General features: G+C 35.6%; 1 protein-coding gene across 1 annotated transcript; it reads left to right on the top strand.

Moving 5' to 3' along the window:
- P174DRAFT_515913 (cytochrome P450) lies at positions 1-1,841 on the top strand (the record flags this gene model as incomplete). The annotated part of the gene is made up of 3 exons (XM_024832244.1): positions 1-570; positions 655-1,180; positions 1,240-1,841. The coding sequence occupies 3 exons, from the start codon at positions 1-3 to the stop codon at positions 1,656-1,658; spliced, it is 1,515 nt and encodes a 504-aa protein (XP_024677783.1). The 3' UTR covers positions 1,659-1,841.
- Between the last annotated feature and the right edge of the window lie 15,402 nt (positions 1,842-17,243).

Below are 17,243 nucleotides of genomic sequence, written 5' to 3'. Positions count from 1 at the left end.
ATGTTTACTGCACCTCTCTCCATCGCAATCCTTTCCATTACTCTCTTGTACTGGGTTGTCCGCGTCTACCTCAATTACCTCCGCTATGAACGTACCGCTGCGCAATTTGGCTGTCCGCCGCTTAAGCGCTACCCTGGTTGGGACAGAATCCTGGGCCTTGACTACGTCTACGCTATGTTCAAGGCGCTCAAAGAAGACCGCTTTCTCGAGTTCCAGACCGAGACCTATTCCGCCCGTGGCTCCAAAGTCTGGACGGCCAACTTCATGGGCAACCGCATGGTCTACAGCTCTGAGCCCGAAAATATGAAAGCTATGTCAACGTTGCAAAGGGACTGTTTTGCCGTTGAGCCGATCCGCGTTGCGAACGGCGCAATAACACCATTCACAGGCCGTGGAGTCAGCTCATCCGATGGTGCGAAGTGGCAATCTTCACGTGACTTGGTCAAGCCGTACTTCGAGCGTGTAGGCTTTTCCAATCTCGAGCGCCTTAGTCGACACGTTGATCGCTTGCTGAGCAAAATTCCGACTGATGGGTCAACAGTGGATATGCAACCATTGTTCCAGCGGTGGGTGAGTGCACATTCCTGAACAGGCCTCTTCTCTTGCTAGCGGCCGTTGCATCATTGGACGAGACAGTCTGACTCGGCCGCATAGTTTCTTGATACATCGACCGATTTTCTCTTTGGGGAGACAGTGAACTCACTTGACAACCCAGAACGGGATTGGCCGCATAGAGACATGGTCACCGTTATGCGCGGGCTGCGCCTTCGGCTGCAGCTGAGCTCGTTCCTATTTCTGCATCGTGACAAGGAATGGTTCGCAGCCTGTAAACGGATCCACGGCTTCCTTGACGGTTACATTGACAAGGCTTACAAGCATTTGGAATATGAGAAAAGTGGCAAGCCTGCTACTTACGCAAATGGGGAGCCTCGAGACGACTTCCTCTGGACGATTGCCCGTCAGCTGCCTGACAAGCTGGAGCTTCGTACGCAATTGACCGGTGTCTGGATCCCATCCAATGAGACAACGTCCATTCTTATGAGCAATACGCTATTCGCCCTAGCAAGGCACCCAGAAGTCGTTGAGAAACTCCGGAAAGAGATCCTCGACTATGGAGACAAACCTCTGACATTTGAAGGCCTAAGATCCATAGTCTACCTGAGATGGACCATCAATGAGAGTGAGTGCGATCCAAGTAAAGTCTGAGATAAGTATTAGAGCTGATATTCTGAAAAATAGGTCACCGTCTTTACCCAGTCAGCCTGCAGACGGTGCGATCTTGCGTCAAAAACACCACCCTTCCAACAGGCGGTGGCGACGACGGCAAGGCTCCCATCTTTTGCGCCAAGGGTGATATTGTGCACTGCAATCGGTATCTCATGCACCGTGACCCGGATCTCTGGGGAGCTGATGCCGAACAATTTCGTCCCGACAGATGGGAGAAGGTACGGCCAATGTGGAACTTCGTGCCATTTGGTGGCGGCCCTCGAATTTGCCCAGCCCACATTATGGTCGACACCGAGTGCAGCTACACCATCTTCAGGATACTACGTCGCTTTAAGGCCATTGAAGCCAGGGACAGTGAGCCTTACACTGCTGTCATGCGCGTAGGGCCGTCAAATAAGAACGGTTGCAGGGTTGCGTTCATTCCAGCATGACTGCGGGAGTAGTCTACACGGTACAACAGCCGCTAATCGATGCATATCTCAAACCATCGTTTTAACTCTCATCCATTTGATGAGTTCGTGTCCAGTGATTCCATGGATTCGCAAAGCCTACCTGCAATAAGGAAGCTGAGGGATTTAACGCAGGACCATCATTAGATGTATAGACTTTACTGGGTTCGCAGATCTATGCTCAACAATGACAGGTGCATTCATAATCCCCGACTTTATCGCAACACCGTCTAGGGCGGGATGTTTAAACAATTTAGAGTTATTTTTTAAATATCCCAATAAAGAAATCCTATCTGGGTTATTTAGTCTAACTGTTTGATGCTTGCTCAAACTTAGAGAACTCATTATACAACTAGCCCAGCGCGGCATTATATTAGAGGTCGTTAAGAAATTACTTATCAACAATTGACCAGTAACACCAGTTCATTCATCTGCCTTCCAGATGCCATCAGAACCGGAAGATCTGCGTATCAAGCGCAGGTCTAGGAAATATGTGTGCACTGGGTAACATAGTAATGAGGAAAGTACTATAATGTGTAAATATAGATATCTAATTTATATAGAGCTAAATAGTATCGGAAATTTGCTTTGGTTCTGTGCGTACAAAGTCAATGATTTAGTCTCTCTTCTTATGGCTGTCTTTCTGATATTCTCATTGTTTAGCTTTTTATAAACAGAGACTGATCATCGGGGTTTCTAACAAGGATAAATACAGCAATCATTGGAAAGATATCAAGGGGAGTAAAGATAAAATACTCCCCTTTAGATAGCAGAAAAAGTAAAATAAATTATATCACTTAGCTGCAGAGTCTCCTACTAAGTATTAGGATTTAGGAGTAACTCCACTGTCCTAATCTCAGGAGGTGGTTTTAACTCTTTTTAGGCCACTAAAATTCCTAGCATTAAAGCCTTTTAGGGAGAGCCTTAACATCCTTATAAAGCTAAAGAAGCTTACTAATTAGAAGGCTCCAGCCTCTTCTTTTTACACTTCTTTTACTAATAGTAAGCACATATACAGTACCTAATAACTATAAAAACCACAATAATTAGAAGTCTAATAATAAGAAACCACCTTATCTAGACTGGCTGACCCAATCCGCAAATCCATATCCAACCCACCCAATCCGCACTTTGGGTTGGATGGGGGTCGACCCTGATCCAACCCACATAGATATGGGTGGATGGCATCTAACCCATATGGATATGGATGACCCATTGGGTGCACGTGACCGGCAGAATAATAGATATTCATGATATTCTCTCAAAGAGAGATCTTTCTACCTACTAAAAATAGTATAGTCTAGATTCTTAGGTCTTTCCGCCTACCAAAAGTAGTATAGACTAAAATCACATGTATGATATGGGTAGAATGGTTATCCGCAACCCAACCCGCATGGATATGAGGGTGGGTTAGATATAGAGTTGCATAAGCGAACCGCAAAAATCGAACCCGAACCTCACCAAACTCGCAGTGGTTTGGGTTCAGTTCCTAGCCTAGGGAATCGCACTGGTTTTGGTTTCCATAGGGTGGAACCGCTTCAAGTTCAGTTAAAACCGCCAGTTACGGTTTTTGCGGTTTTGCAAGTTAGGTTAACCAACCCACAACTGTTTTACCTAGAAATTACTGAATTCTAGATATTTTTAATTGATATTAATATCACTAGATAGCCTGAATCAAAGGCTATCTAGTGATATAAATATTATTCAAAAATACCTGGTGGTTGCTGAGATATAAGGGAATTTCATCTCTGTCATAGGTTGGTATGAAAGTAGTGGTAGATTATATATATATGCAACCGACTGTTGACAATAACCATATTTAAAAATGATTTTTTAACCACCACCCATTCAAACCTATAGATATTGAATTCATATTTTAGATCTAGATTAATATGATGATAATTACCATATATTTCATATAAAAATCATAATTTAATATAAGCATGCTCAATAGGGGCGTCAGAGGGGTCCCCGAAGGGGGGAATGGTAAGGGTTAAAACAGTTAAAATTAGCGGTTTAACCAACCCGAAACCGAACCGAATCTAACCATGGTTAGTTAGTATAGGCCTAGCTAGGCCTAGCTAGGCCTAGCAGCGGGTTTTGCGGTGAAAACCGCAACCAAATCGCATCGGGTCCGGGTTTGGTGTGAGTTCTAAATTTTGAACCCGAAACCGCAGCGGTTTGGTGCCAACTAGGCTTGAACCCGCCCAAACCCGCACCAAATGCAACTCTAGCTAGAATCTAGCTCTTAATATCTTTAGGAGTATCTTGGATAGCTTCCTCTGTAGGGTTCAGAAAGGTATTAATATCTATGAGATCCTGGATAGGCGTAGAGAGCTTTAAGAGAGAGAATGCATTCTATATATCATCCAGAACTGCTGGATCAACAGGCTCTTAATATAATGGTTAAGAATCTAGAGCCTTTTAAAAGTAATTCTGGATTACCTGTCTAGAAAGATTAAATTCCCAGCTCTGGATTCCTCATTAAACCACTCTTAGGATGTTCATTAACATGATTAGTGTCACGGGCTAGAATATCTCAGTCCGAGGCTTTACTCTAGCCGTCCCAATAGGCCACGAAGGTATGAAGTGGAATTGCTAGAGAAGGAAGGAAACTAGGTACAGGCGGCTATCGTACTAATCAATGTAATAACCAGTCCTAATCACGTGATTGATCAGGTGGTGGTGTCCAGGCTGGACGCTAGTTGCTAGTCAGGTGATCACACAGCCGCGTACACAAGGCGGCGCGTGTCATGGGGGCAGCCCATGACAATTAGATTATGATTAAGCTTAAACTCTTAAAGGATAAAGCAAATCTAGTATCTTTTCTAGTATAACTTCCAACAGTGGATAATCCCTTGATTAAGAGGCTGATATTAGCTGGTAGAGTTTGCAGGAAGCCATATAATAAGAGTATTCTGTAGTGGATAGCTACTAGATTAAATCTCTGTCATAGCAGCTTGATGAGCAGAGAAGTTATCTATAAGAAGAATAACATTCTGTCTACTTATCTACTTATCAAACTAATAAAGAAACTCTGTAAATATTGATGTTATAATCCAGGCTTTCTAGTTACTCTGCTAGATAAGATTCAGATTCTGTATATTAACACCAGCGGCTTAGAAAGCTCATAGATTCTTTACTATACTAATAAACTATGGTAATAGCTTCTTAGAGCCATCCGCATTACAATAAAAGAGGGCTGTTATGTGTGCTTTATCTTTCTTTTAACCTAGAAGTTAATATATTAAAAGACTCTGTGCAGGAGAGTGCTTCTAGAAGAGGCTAGTCTTATCATAATTAAACTAGTCCTTAAGTGTTGGTGAGAACCATGGTATGGTTAAACCTTAATAAGAGGCAAATAGTGATCTCACTATGACAGCATAGTGATATCACCTAGCTACCCACTGCCTATAAATATGTCCTCAAGGTCACTCCTCACCTAGTTTTATAATTAATTAAGTAATTAAGAGAAATCAAGGAATTAAGACATTCAGCTAAGATATCCTTAGCTACTTCCTTCTACTATTCTTCCCTCTTACCTTGGCAAGCTATCTATTCCCCTTTGCTTTAGTGAACTCTACTAGTTAGTTATACACTACATACTACTTACTCATTCACAGGTTATGAGCCCGGCCTTGCTCTAAGGCAATCTCCTATACCAAGATCTCTTCCAGGGATCTATACTATTGATTATTTATTAATCAATACCCTTCCATATACTAGGTCTAACCTAGTACTTGATTGATTATCAATCGATACTCTGAGTCTAAAGAAGCTATATTTAATATGGCATCTATTGATAAGATTAGCTTGCCAAAGCTACATGGCTCAGATAACTATATAACCTGGTCTATTAGGACTAAGGCCACCCTTATAAAGGAAGATCTATCCTCTGCTATTGAGGAAGATGTCCTGGGCAAAAAGAATGATAAAGCACTAGCTATTATAAAACTATTATGTGAAGATGGACCTCTTCTTCACATAAATAATATAGCTAAGGCTAAGGAGGCCTGGATAAGGCTTCAAGATCTCTATAATCCTAAGGGATTCACTACTGAATACCTCACCCTAAAAGATTTCTTTAATACCACGTTGGATGATTTCCAAACGATGGAAGAATATCTTAATAAGGTTAAGGGATTAGTGGATAACCTAAAGGAAAAAGATATCATTCTGCCTAACCAGGTTATTATAGCCTGGGTACTGAATAGCCTTAGTCATGAATATGAAGGGTTTATATCTAATATAACCCAGTCCTTAAGGAATGACCCAAAAGCCTACACCATTGAATCCCTATTTTCTAGCCTTGCAGATGAGGCAAGAGGAAGGGAAAATGGTCATAATGATAGCCATAGGCTATTATATACTAAGGCTATGGGTAAATCCTATAAAAGGCATTCCTTAGGCAAATACTGCCAACATTGCAAGCTTACTAGTCATGATACTAGTAACTGCTATTTCCTATTCCCTAATAAGGCACCCAAAGGGTGAAAAAAGGGGAATAAGAATAATAAGATGAATCAAAAGTATTCAAAGGTTCAGAAGAATCAAAAGAATCAGAAAGGACTAAAAGAAAAGGATGCCTTTCAAGCAATCCTATCTAGTCTAGACTCTGATATCTTAAATGATTCTCCTAATATGAATTATCTAAATCATGATTCATCTAATAGTCATGAATCTGATCATTCAGATCAAGATATGACTAAGAATCCTGAAATATATACCCTTCATACTATGGATTCTGATCCATGGCTAAATATGAAGGACATCCCTGATGATCAGCTATTTGATATAGCTGAAGATGAGGTACGTCCACCTCTGAAAACCCCTATTACTAGGGCAGTCACTAATAACTCTTATAAACTAGATCATCTAGTCATACCAGAACACTTATTTCCTCAGAAAGGATCAAAAGTGGATTTTATCATTGATAGTGCTGCTACTATAAATACTATTTACAGAATGGAATATTTCTTTAAATATAAAGAAATAAATAAAATAATTTCATGGGGCAAAGCAAAAAGCCTAAGGGCTAAATATCAGGGTGATATTCTTATTAAATATCCCTCAGGATATATAAATATACTAAAGGATGTCTATTACATCCCTGAATTAGGGATTAACCTTATAAGTGTGGATAGAATATCTGAGGCACTAGGGATAACTACTATCTTTACTAAAGATAAAGTATCCCTATATCTTAAAAACCAGACTATTATAGCTGGAAATAAGGAAAACAGCCTCTACCATATCCTATTCACCATCTTATATCCTAAGGAACATGTCAATGCCTGCCTAACTAATTCAGAATTATCTGAATTTAGGAAATGGCATATGAGATTAGGGCATATAAACGCTATACCCCTAGGATTGCTACTTGGCAATATGGGGATAGCTATATCTAAGCAAGACTTAGAAGAATTTAAAAGTAATAAATGCCCTACATGCATCCTTGCTAAGGATAAAAGATATATTAATAAAGAATCCCTGAATAAAAAGGATTATGATATCCTTGAAAGGATCCATAGTGATATAGGAGGCCCCTTATCACCCACCTATAATAAATATAGGTACTATATAACCTTCCTAGATAAGAAGTCTAGGTATCTATGGGTATTCCTGCTAAGGCATAAAAATGAGGCCTTTCAGACCTTTATAAACTATGCAAAAAAGGCAGAGAATAATAATAATAAGAAAAGAATAAGAGAATTCTTTTCAGATAATGGGCCTGAATATACTAATAAATGCTTCCAAAAGGCATTAAATAACTATGGTATTATTCATAATACTACCCCAATCTATACTAAAGAGCCTAATGGCTTAATAGAAAGGATAAACCTGACTCTACTTAGTAAAGTCAGATCCCTTCTAATAATGGCAAATGCTCCTAAATATCTATGGGGTGAGGCACTAGTTGCTAGTGCCTATCTATATAATAGAACACCCCATAATGCCTTAGGATTCAAAACACCTTATGAAATATTTCATAAGGAAAAGCCATACATCCAGAATATTAGATCTTGGGGATCTATTGCATACTACCATAGTAATATGCCTAAGGATAAGCTATCTCCCAGAAAGGAGAAAGCTATTATTATTGGTTATAGCCAATATAATCACTATAAACTATGGGATCTGAAAAAGAATAAGGCTATATGGTCTAGGGATGTTACTATCCTAGAAAATCAATTCCTAGAGCCTCAGCCAATCCAGAAATCCTTAATATCTAAGGATTCAAATCAATATGACTATATTGATATAAAGGCTAATGATAGCCTTATAAAGGAGTCTAGCTCAGCTACCCCTAATAAGAATAATATTTCTATTAGGGAGTCCAGAGTAGCTAGCCCTAATCATTCTAGACCAATGACTAGGTCTAAAATAAGGGATGTATCAACTATTCCTAATCATAGGATTGAAGTTCAAATTCCCCAGAGAAAAGAACATAAAAATATAAACTTCTCTGTAGTAGGAGAAGATAGGGCCCTATTCACTATTAGTGACACTACATTAAAGAATTATCTAAATTCTTTAAATAAGAAGGAAGAAATAGCAGACTTTCTTCTAACTACTACTACTATAAATGAGCCTAATACCTTCCTAGAAGCTATGAATAGCCCTAATTCTAAGGAATGGCTAAGGGCATGCTTAGAGGAGGTTCATGAGCTGGAAAGCCAACATACCTATGATATAGTTGATCTTCCTAAGGGGAAAACTGCCCTAAAGGGTAGATGGGTTTTTAAAGAAAAGCCTATAACTAATACTGCTATTATAAATAATAACTATATAACTAATAGTGAAAAAACTATTAGATATAAAGCCAGATGGGTGATTCAGGGTTTCTATCAAAGGCTAGGAATTGATTTCTTAGAAACTTTTTCTACTACCTGCAGAACTGAAACCTGGCACCTAATCCTTATAATAGCTATTAATAAAGGATGGCATATTATGCAATATGATGTCAAAAATGCCTTTGTGCATGCTAATATTGATGCTGATATTTATACTATACTACCTATAGGGGTCTATAATGATCCTAAATATAGGGGCAAGGTCTGCCATCTAAATAAGGCTATATATGGTCTTAAACAATCCCCAAGGCTTTGGTATAAATATTTAACTAAAGTTCTAAAAGAACTAGATTTTCATGTCCTTCCTTATGATGAAGGAATATTTATAAATACTGCCACTATATGCATTATTATATGCCATGTGGATGATATACTTATAATACATGAAAATCTAGCCTATATAAGAGAGATATCCAATAAGGCTCAAAAATATATGAAACTAAAAGAAATTGGTTCAGTGGCAACCTTTCTGGGGAATGATATCTCTATAAACTATAAAGATAAATTACTATTCATCCACCAAGGCACATATACTAAAAAACTTCTAAAGAAATTTAGTATATATGACCTTTATAAGCCTGTTCTAATCCCTGGTGAACCTGGGATTAAGCTTAGAAAGAATACTAGCCAAGCTAGTAAGAATGATATCAAAGAATATCAAAAGCAAATAGGTTCTATCCTATATCTTGCCCTTAAAACTAGGCCTGATATTACCTTCAGCACTACCTACTGTGCTAGGTATATGAGCAATCCTAATAAAGAGCATTTTAATGCCCTTAATAGGATCTGGAAATATCTATTAAGATACCCAGAACTGGGCCTAGTATATAACTGCAAAGGAAATGACCTTTTTATAAAAGGATATTCTGATTCAGACTGGGGTAATGATTTAGATCAAAGAAAATCTACTTCAGGATATATATTTAGCCTAAGTGGTGATATAGGGATTAATAACCCTATAAGTTGGAACTCCCAGCTACAGAAAACTATAGCCTTAAGCAGCTGTGAAGCTGAATACATGGCCCTAAAAGAGGCTATAAAGGAGGCTATATATCTGAATAGCATATTCCAATACCTAAATAATCACCTAGAACTAGGCTATAATGCTAGGACCCCTAGGATCCTAGTAGATAGTGACTCAGCTAAGAAACTTGCTGAAAATCCTGAATTTCATAAAAGATCTAAACATATTGAAATAATATATCATTTCAATAGACAGGCTATTCAAGAAGGAAAAGTGGAACTTATCTACATTCCTAGAAAATACCAGCTGGCTGATTTCCTCACTAAAAATGAGAATAATCTGCTACATAAAACATTTATGAAAATGGCCAGCCTGGGACCTAGTGAGGATATATAATAAGGTTTTATCCCCCAAGAGGGTTTTATCCTTATAGATCAGCCATATTAAAAGAAATTGCCATTCATTCTAGGCTGATATAACTAGCATATTTTCTCCTTATTAAAGGTTTTAATGCTAGATACTAGCATACTGCTAAGATATAAAACTAGTGCCTTTTTTTCCTTAAACTAAAAGGGTTTTTGCACTAGGATAACTAAATGCATAATCTAAACATTCCCATGCTTAGCTTAAGGGGGCGTGTTGGTGAGAACCATGGTATGGTTAAACCTTAATAAGAGGCAAATAGTGATCTCACTATGACAGCATAGTGATATCACCTAGCTACCCACTGCCTATAAATGTCCTCAAGGTCACTCCTCACCTAGTTTTATAATTAATTAAGTAATTAAGAGAAATCAAGGAATTAAGACATTCAGCTAAGATATCCTTAGCTACTTCCTTCTACTATTCTTCCCTCTTACCTTGGCAAGCTATCTATTCCCCTTTGCTTTAGTGAACTCTACTAGTTAGTTATACACTACATACTACTTACTCATTCACATTAAGGCTATATACACTTAAGACTTATTTAATCTTAAGCATCTTGTAAAGGCTCAGCTGCAGCCCAGCCACTCAATTATGCAGCCACCCCTTGCTTCCTAATTGTTTTCAACCTCCTGTTTTCACACCTTGAGCCGCTTTCGAATCATCACTGAATGCATCTAGGATAGACAGCGAAGATAAATAGTATTCCCCTTATCTGGTATTTGAGAAGGACAAGGATTAGTTTTTATTTTATATAATCTACTACTCTCTACCATCCTCTTCTATTAATTATTGTCACTAATTCTTACCTAGTTAATAGGCCATCTACCCTGATATGTAGATCCTTATAATTTCTAATCCTTCTTTCTTTAACTACTTAAGTATTGGTTATGATGCCTACTGATTTTCATCATAGAGCTATTACTTCTACCCCTTTACTAGTGGAATAACATAGTCCTGTTAAAGAAATATCTTCTAATCTAAGTAACTCCTCTACCCCTACTAATCAACCTCAAGAGTTAAAGGGTGCTGAAATATAACAAATCCTATAATAAATTACTAAACTTGAATGCCTTTAATAGATTCAAAGAGTTAATAAGTTTGAACAGCTTTCCCATTAAAATGACACATCTTCAATAGAAGATAGGCAGGAAATTAAATTCAAGAATCTTCCTATCTTTACTATTAAATATTTACTCTAGAAAAGAGAAGAATGGCTCTAAGATATAGAATATATATTCTAAGGAGCCCTAAAGAAATATGCCCCTAATAAGTTTAAAATTATTACTACTATTACACAAATAGACTCCACCTATAGGTAGTGATAGTACATTAAAGTTTATAAAATATTAATAGAAAGATAATAAAATGCTAAGAATTTATAGCAGTTTTTCAAAGACTAGACCTTGAGCTTGATCTAAGATGCTAAAACTATTAAGGCTAATATTATTATTAAATTATATTAGGCCTATTAATGCCTAGATAAGGACCCTAGAGAATTTCATTATTATCTAGATTCTCTAGAATAATATTTCCCTTAATAAGATGAAAAGTAATGAGCTCTGGCCTTCTTTAGCAGCCTTATACTAGAGTTATATACTTATATTTAAGAACACCTTAATAAACTACTAGATACTTAAGATGAAATGGTGTCTGTAGCTTTAAAATACTATACCTTTTTATAAAAATGATAGAAATGGAAGAGAAAAGATATTAGAAAGCCTTAAGAAGGGAAATCTCAAGATGGTAACCCATTAAAATGCTTTTAAAGGAATTCTAAGAGGTTTACAAAACCTAAATAAAACTAACTTAACAAGGATAGGAATCCCTTAAAATACTATAAATATAATAGTAAAGAACATCTTGCTAACTAGTGCATTATAAGGGATGCTAAAGTCTAATTAATTATAGAAAATAATAAGGGGTTAGAGTAAAACCTATGCCTCTGACCTCCTACCTAGTAGTAGGGATTACTACTTATTTCTATATTCTAATATAGCTAGCTAATAGCCTTAAAATGCATACTAATCTTGACAGCTGTGCTGAGGTTAATATTATTAGTATTACTTTTATAAAATTATAAAAGCTATAGTAAGCTAAACTTACTGCCCCTATTATTAGGGTAGTTAACAACTTTATTACCCCTACTTATAGGGTTTGGAAGGTTCCTATTATTACCCATGATTCTAGGGGTATTAGGCAAAGCTTTAAATAAGCTTATATAGCTATTAATTAAGACCTATAACCTAAAGGGAGTCCTATCCTTCTTTTAATAACTATAGTATAGGATCTCTATATTTACCTATTACTATAGAATTACTAATAGTAGTTTAAAATACCTACCTTCTCTTTAATAGCTCCACAGAAGTTTAAGAAGCTATGTTATAACTATGCAATAGTATTTATATTAGTTAAATTATCTGAAGAGGTATAGCTTTCTAAGGAAGAGAAGAACTAGAAATATTATTCTCTTAAAAATATACCTCTAGAATTAGCTGGGTTTTATGATGTGTTTTTAGTAGAGAAATTAAAGATTATACCCTCTCATTCCTCTTAGGATCATGCTATTAAAATAAAACCTAATAAATTATTACTATTTAGTCCACTATATCCCTTATCCCAAGTGGAACTTTATGAATTAAAGGAGTATCTTAATAAGAATATTATATATGGAAGAATTTAACCTTCTAAAAGCCTTACTAGAGCCTCTATTCTTTTTATCCTGAAAAAGGATGGGGGACTAAGACTATATATTAATTACTATAGACTTAATAAGATAATAATAAAGAATTAGTACCCATTACCCCTTATATTAGAGATTCTTGACTGAATCTCAGGGGCTAAATACTTTAGTAAAATTAATATCTAAGATATGTACTATTAAATCTGCATTAAAGAAGGAGATGAATAGAAGACAGCCTTTTATACCTGATATAGCTACTATAAGTATATAGTTATACCTTTTAGCCTTATAAATATGCTAGCCACCTTCTAGAATTACATTAACACTGCCTTACATGATATTCTTAATATCTTTTATGTGGCCTATCTTAATAATATCCTAATTTTCTCCTAGATAAGAGAGGAATATACTAAACATATCTCTTAAGTCTTAGAAAGACTATGGAAGGTGAAACTTCATGCTAAACCCTCTAAATATACCTTCTACTAAAATCATGTTAAATTCCTAGGGTATATTATCTCAGCTGATGGTATATCTATAGATATAAGCTAGGTAGAAACTATTATTATGTAGGAGGAACCCCATAGTTATTATAATATCTAAGTCTTCTTAGGCTTCTGCAACTTCTATTAATAATTTATTAAGAACTATTCCCTAATTACTTTACCTTTAACTAATCTCCTAAGAGGAATGAAAGAAGGAAAGAAACTAGGATTAGTAAAGTTTAACCTTATTAAGAAGCTTATATTTTAAAGACTTATTATAGCCTTTTAGGTAGTACTACTGTTATAGCACTTTAATTCAGCTCTACTAATTTAGATAGAGATAGATGCCTCTAAAGATAGTATGGCTGGTATCCTCTCCTAATTAGATAAATAAGGGAGATGGCATCCTATTACCTTCTAGTTAAGAAAGTTCACAGGAGCTGAACTTAATTAGGTAATACTAGATAAAGAATTATTCACTATTATTTATTCCTTTAAATATTAGTGTTAGTATACTGAAGGAGCTATACATTAGATTAAGGTCCTTTCTGATTATGCTAACCTGCAAGGTTTTATGAAATAACTAAAGTTAAATAGTAGATAGGCCTATTAGTTAATTTTATTAATACTATTTAATTTTATTATTAAGCACTAAAAGGGGAAGGCTAATCCTGCTGATACACCTATAAGATAATATAGTAATCAGACTATACTATAGTCTAAGAGTGATAATATTATTGCACTAATTTATAGATAAATAGTTACTATACAGTTACTAAGGACTGAGGGTCAAGATGACTATAAACTAGAGCTAGGTAATATGCTATTAGAGCTCTATAATTATAAAAACCACCTATAGCAGGAGGTGATTTGCTAAGATGATCTATAGTAGTTAACTAATAACTAGTTAATACTATAAGCCTTAGTTAAGTGTGCTACTTAAAAGGAAAATATTTATAAATATAAAATTACTAAAGACCTGAAGGGTTTAATTAAATAATTATAAACTAAAGATATTAAGGTTTAACACTGAATTACTGCTATTAGGCAGAATGCTATAGGGTAAAAATATTAGAATATTAATTCTAAAGATCTTTTATGATTTAAAGGCAAGTTATTTGTGCCTAATACTGAATGATTAAGGAACTAATTAATTAGTATTTACTATGATAAACTACTAGCTGATTATTTTAGTAGAAACCACATAGAAGCCTTACTAAGGTAAAAGTTCCACTGGACAAATCTATAAAATAATATTAAAGTATATATTAAAGAATATCTAATATGCTAAGGTACTGTAGCACTAAGGCATAGGCCTTATAGTAAGCTTAATTTATTACTATAACCATCCTATCTATTTAGTAAACTATCAATGGATTTCATAACTAGACTTCTAATAGTACTATATAAGATTAATCTAGTTAATAGTATCTTAGTTATAATTAATAGGTTCTCTAAATGGTCACTCCTCTTCCCTATCTTAATAATAATAACTGCGGCAGAACTAGCTAAACTATTCTATTAAGAAGTTAAATTAAAATTTAGACTACCTAATAGTATTATTTCAGACTAAGGACCAGTCTTTACCAGTAAATTCTGGGTAAAATTATGCTATATTATAAAGATTAAATAAAGGCTATTAACTATATTTCATCCCTAAACTAATGGCTAAATAGAATAGATAAACTAAGTCCTCAAAAGATATCTCTATTATTTTATTAATAAAGAATAAAATAACTAGGCAACTCTACTAAAAGAAGCTAAGTTTGCTATAAATAGAGTAATTAATACATTGCTAAATAAATCCCTATTTAAAATCTTACTAGATTATAATCTAGACTTTTATATATGTGCTAAGGATGGCACTATAAGGGGAGAGATTCTAGCTATGATAGTATAAGTATAAAAACTTTCAGATCTTTAAGAAAGATTGAAGGAATAATAGTGTAAAGCTAGTAAAATATAAGTAAAGTACTATAATAAATATTATAAGGAGTTAATATTAGAAAAAGGATAACTAGTAGGGCTATTAATAAAGAATCTTAAGTTAAAGGTTCTAAGTAAGAAGCTAGCTCCTACTTTTATTAGACCTTTTTATATGCTAGGCACTGTTAGTTTATAAGCATATTATCTTACCTTGCCTATAAAATATGATTAAATTTATAATATCTTTTATGTATTATACTTAGAACCATGGAATTAGGTGAAGCATGATTAATTACTACTAATGCCAGAGCTTAAAGATGATAATAAATAGGAAGTTAAAGAGGTTAAGGATAACTACATTATCAGAAATAAATAGTACTATTTAGTTAAATAGAAGGACTGGCCCTTAGAATATAACTAATAGGTCTATACTAATGATATAATTAATGCACAAGAAGCAATATAGAAATATAAGAAAAGAATTACTACTATTAACTAATATAAAGGCACTGGGAAGGCTTAGCTAAGGCTAAGTATAATAGATAAATATAGAATATAACACTAACTTAAATATCCTCAAGCACTAAAGGAAAAGACTAATTAATATTAGCTAAGTAAGTCTAGCCAGTAACCACCATTTTATTACTATAGAAATAGATGCTAATTACCTTAATCTCCTCTATAAAGAAGAGAAGGGAGGTAGCCTAAGCCATATACCTAGTATCACCAGGCATAAGTTGAAGAGCTTTAGCTAAATAATATATAGCCTAATCATTAGCAGTAGCCCCAGTATTTAGGTACTAAATATAAGCTATTTCAGTGTGATGACCTTTAAGGAACTTATTATACTTATTACTCTGTAAGAATATTAGCATTGAGACAGTGCTATAGTAATGAATTAACCTAGAAACTTATATGCTATTCCTTTTTCTTTCCTATAATGCTATATAACTAATAGTAGTTCTGCTTAATATTTTTAAAAGCATTAATAAGCCTAAGAAGGGCAACTAAAAAGTCCTTAAAAAGGCTTGGGTCCCAGGTATACTGGGGATTGAAGAACCTAGTATACTATTTAATAATAGCAGACAGGTTAAGGGCATTCCTAGCCATACTAGGCGCGGCCTAAGAAACAGCTGTTAACACCAAAATAATATATGGGACTAACATAACATACAGGTTCATAGAGAGAATAGCAGGTGTTACACTGGATATACTTTATAGAAGTGCTGTCCATAAGCTTGTAATTAACTTTGAAAGGAAGACCCCCTTAGGGGTTAAAGTTCTTCAATGCAGTGTGAAGGCAATACATGCACTAATACTTCCTACAAATAATAGTATTAGCTATGATGAAACTTGATATGTCACGGGCTAGAAGCCGGTTCAACCTATGACCTAGGTTTGGACGGTAAGAAATCGCTAAGGGAGAAATCTAGCTAGGGCCGCGGCGGCCAAACATAAAAAGGAGTGTGTGAATGGTTCTTGCAGTCACATGACCGGGCAGATTGTTACATTGATTAGTATGAGGTCACGTGACCTGCAGCTAGTGTCTAGTTTAGATATGACTTCGCGAGGGCTGTATAATTTAATTAAACAGCCTAAGCACCTAGCAGGCCCTGCCTACTACACTACCCCCCCTTTTCCCCTCTAGGGTGGCGGCTCTCCTAGGTGTTAAGTGCTGCTGTGTTAGCAAGGTTAATAGCAGGCTCCTATATAGGGCGTTCATAGCCTATCCATTTAACTAAGTACTCTGTGCGGTGGCCTTGCCTAATGCGCCTCTCACATTCCTCTAAGATCTCTTTAACTGCATATTCAGCCTCGCCATTAACTAGCTTAGGGGGCGGCTAGTAATTATTATTTAACTAGCTTAGGAATAGGTTATTTACAGTAGGACACAGGAGGCTGACATGAAATATATTATATATACCTAGTGGTGTGTTTAGTTGGTAAGCATGTGACCTAATAGCCTCTACCACTATGAACTTCACATACTGCACGTTAAGCTTCTGGCTCAGGTAATCTATCTAAACATTCCATAGGTCTAACTATACTTTAGAATTGACAGTATAGCGCAGGGCTGCTAAGCAAGAATAGTTTAAATATTCTTCTTAATACTGTTAGGCAGTAGTAAGCTCTAACTAGGCTATATTAGTAGCTTCCCTTATCTTTATTATGATTGCTTTAGCCCTCTCCTTTAGTAAGCAGGCTACATTTACAGTAGCAGCTTCCTAATCT

Source organism: Aspergillus novofumigatus (assembly GCF_002847465.1).
Source record: "Aspergillus novofumigatus IBT 16806 chromosome Unknown P174scaffold_10, whole genome shotgun sequence".
In the NCBI taxonomy this organism is placed as follows: Eukaryota; Fungi; Ascomycota; class Eurotiomycetes; order Eurotiales; family Aspergillaceae; genus Aspergillus; species Aspergillus novofumigatus.
This window is presented reverse-complemented; position numbering and strand designations above follow the sequence as displayed.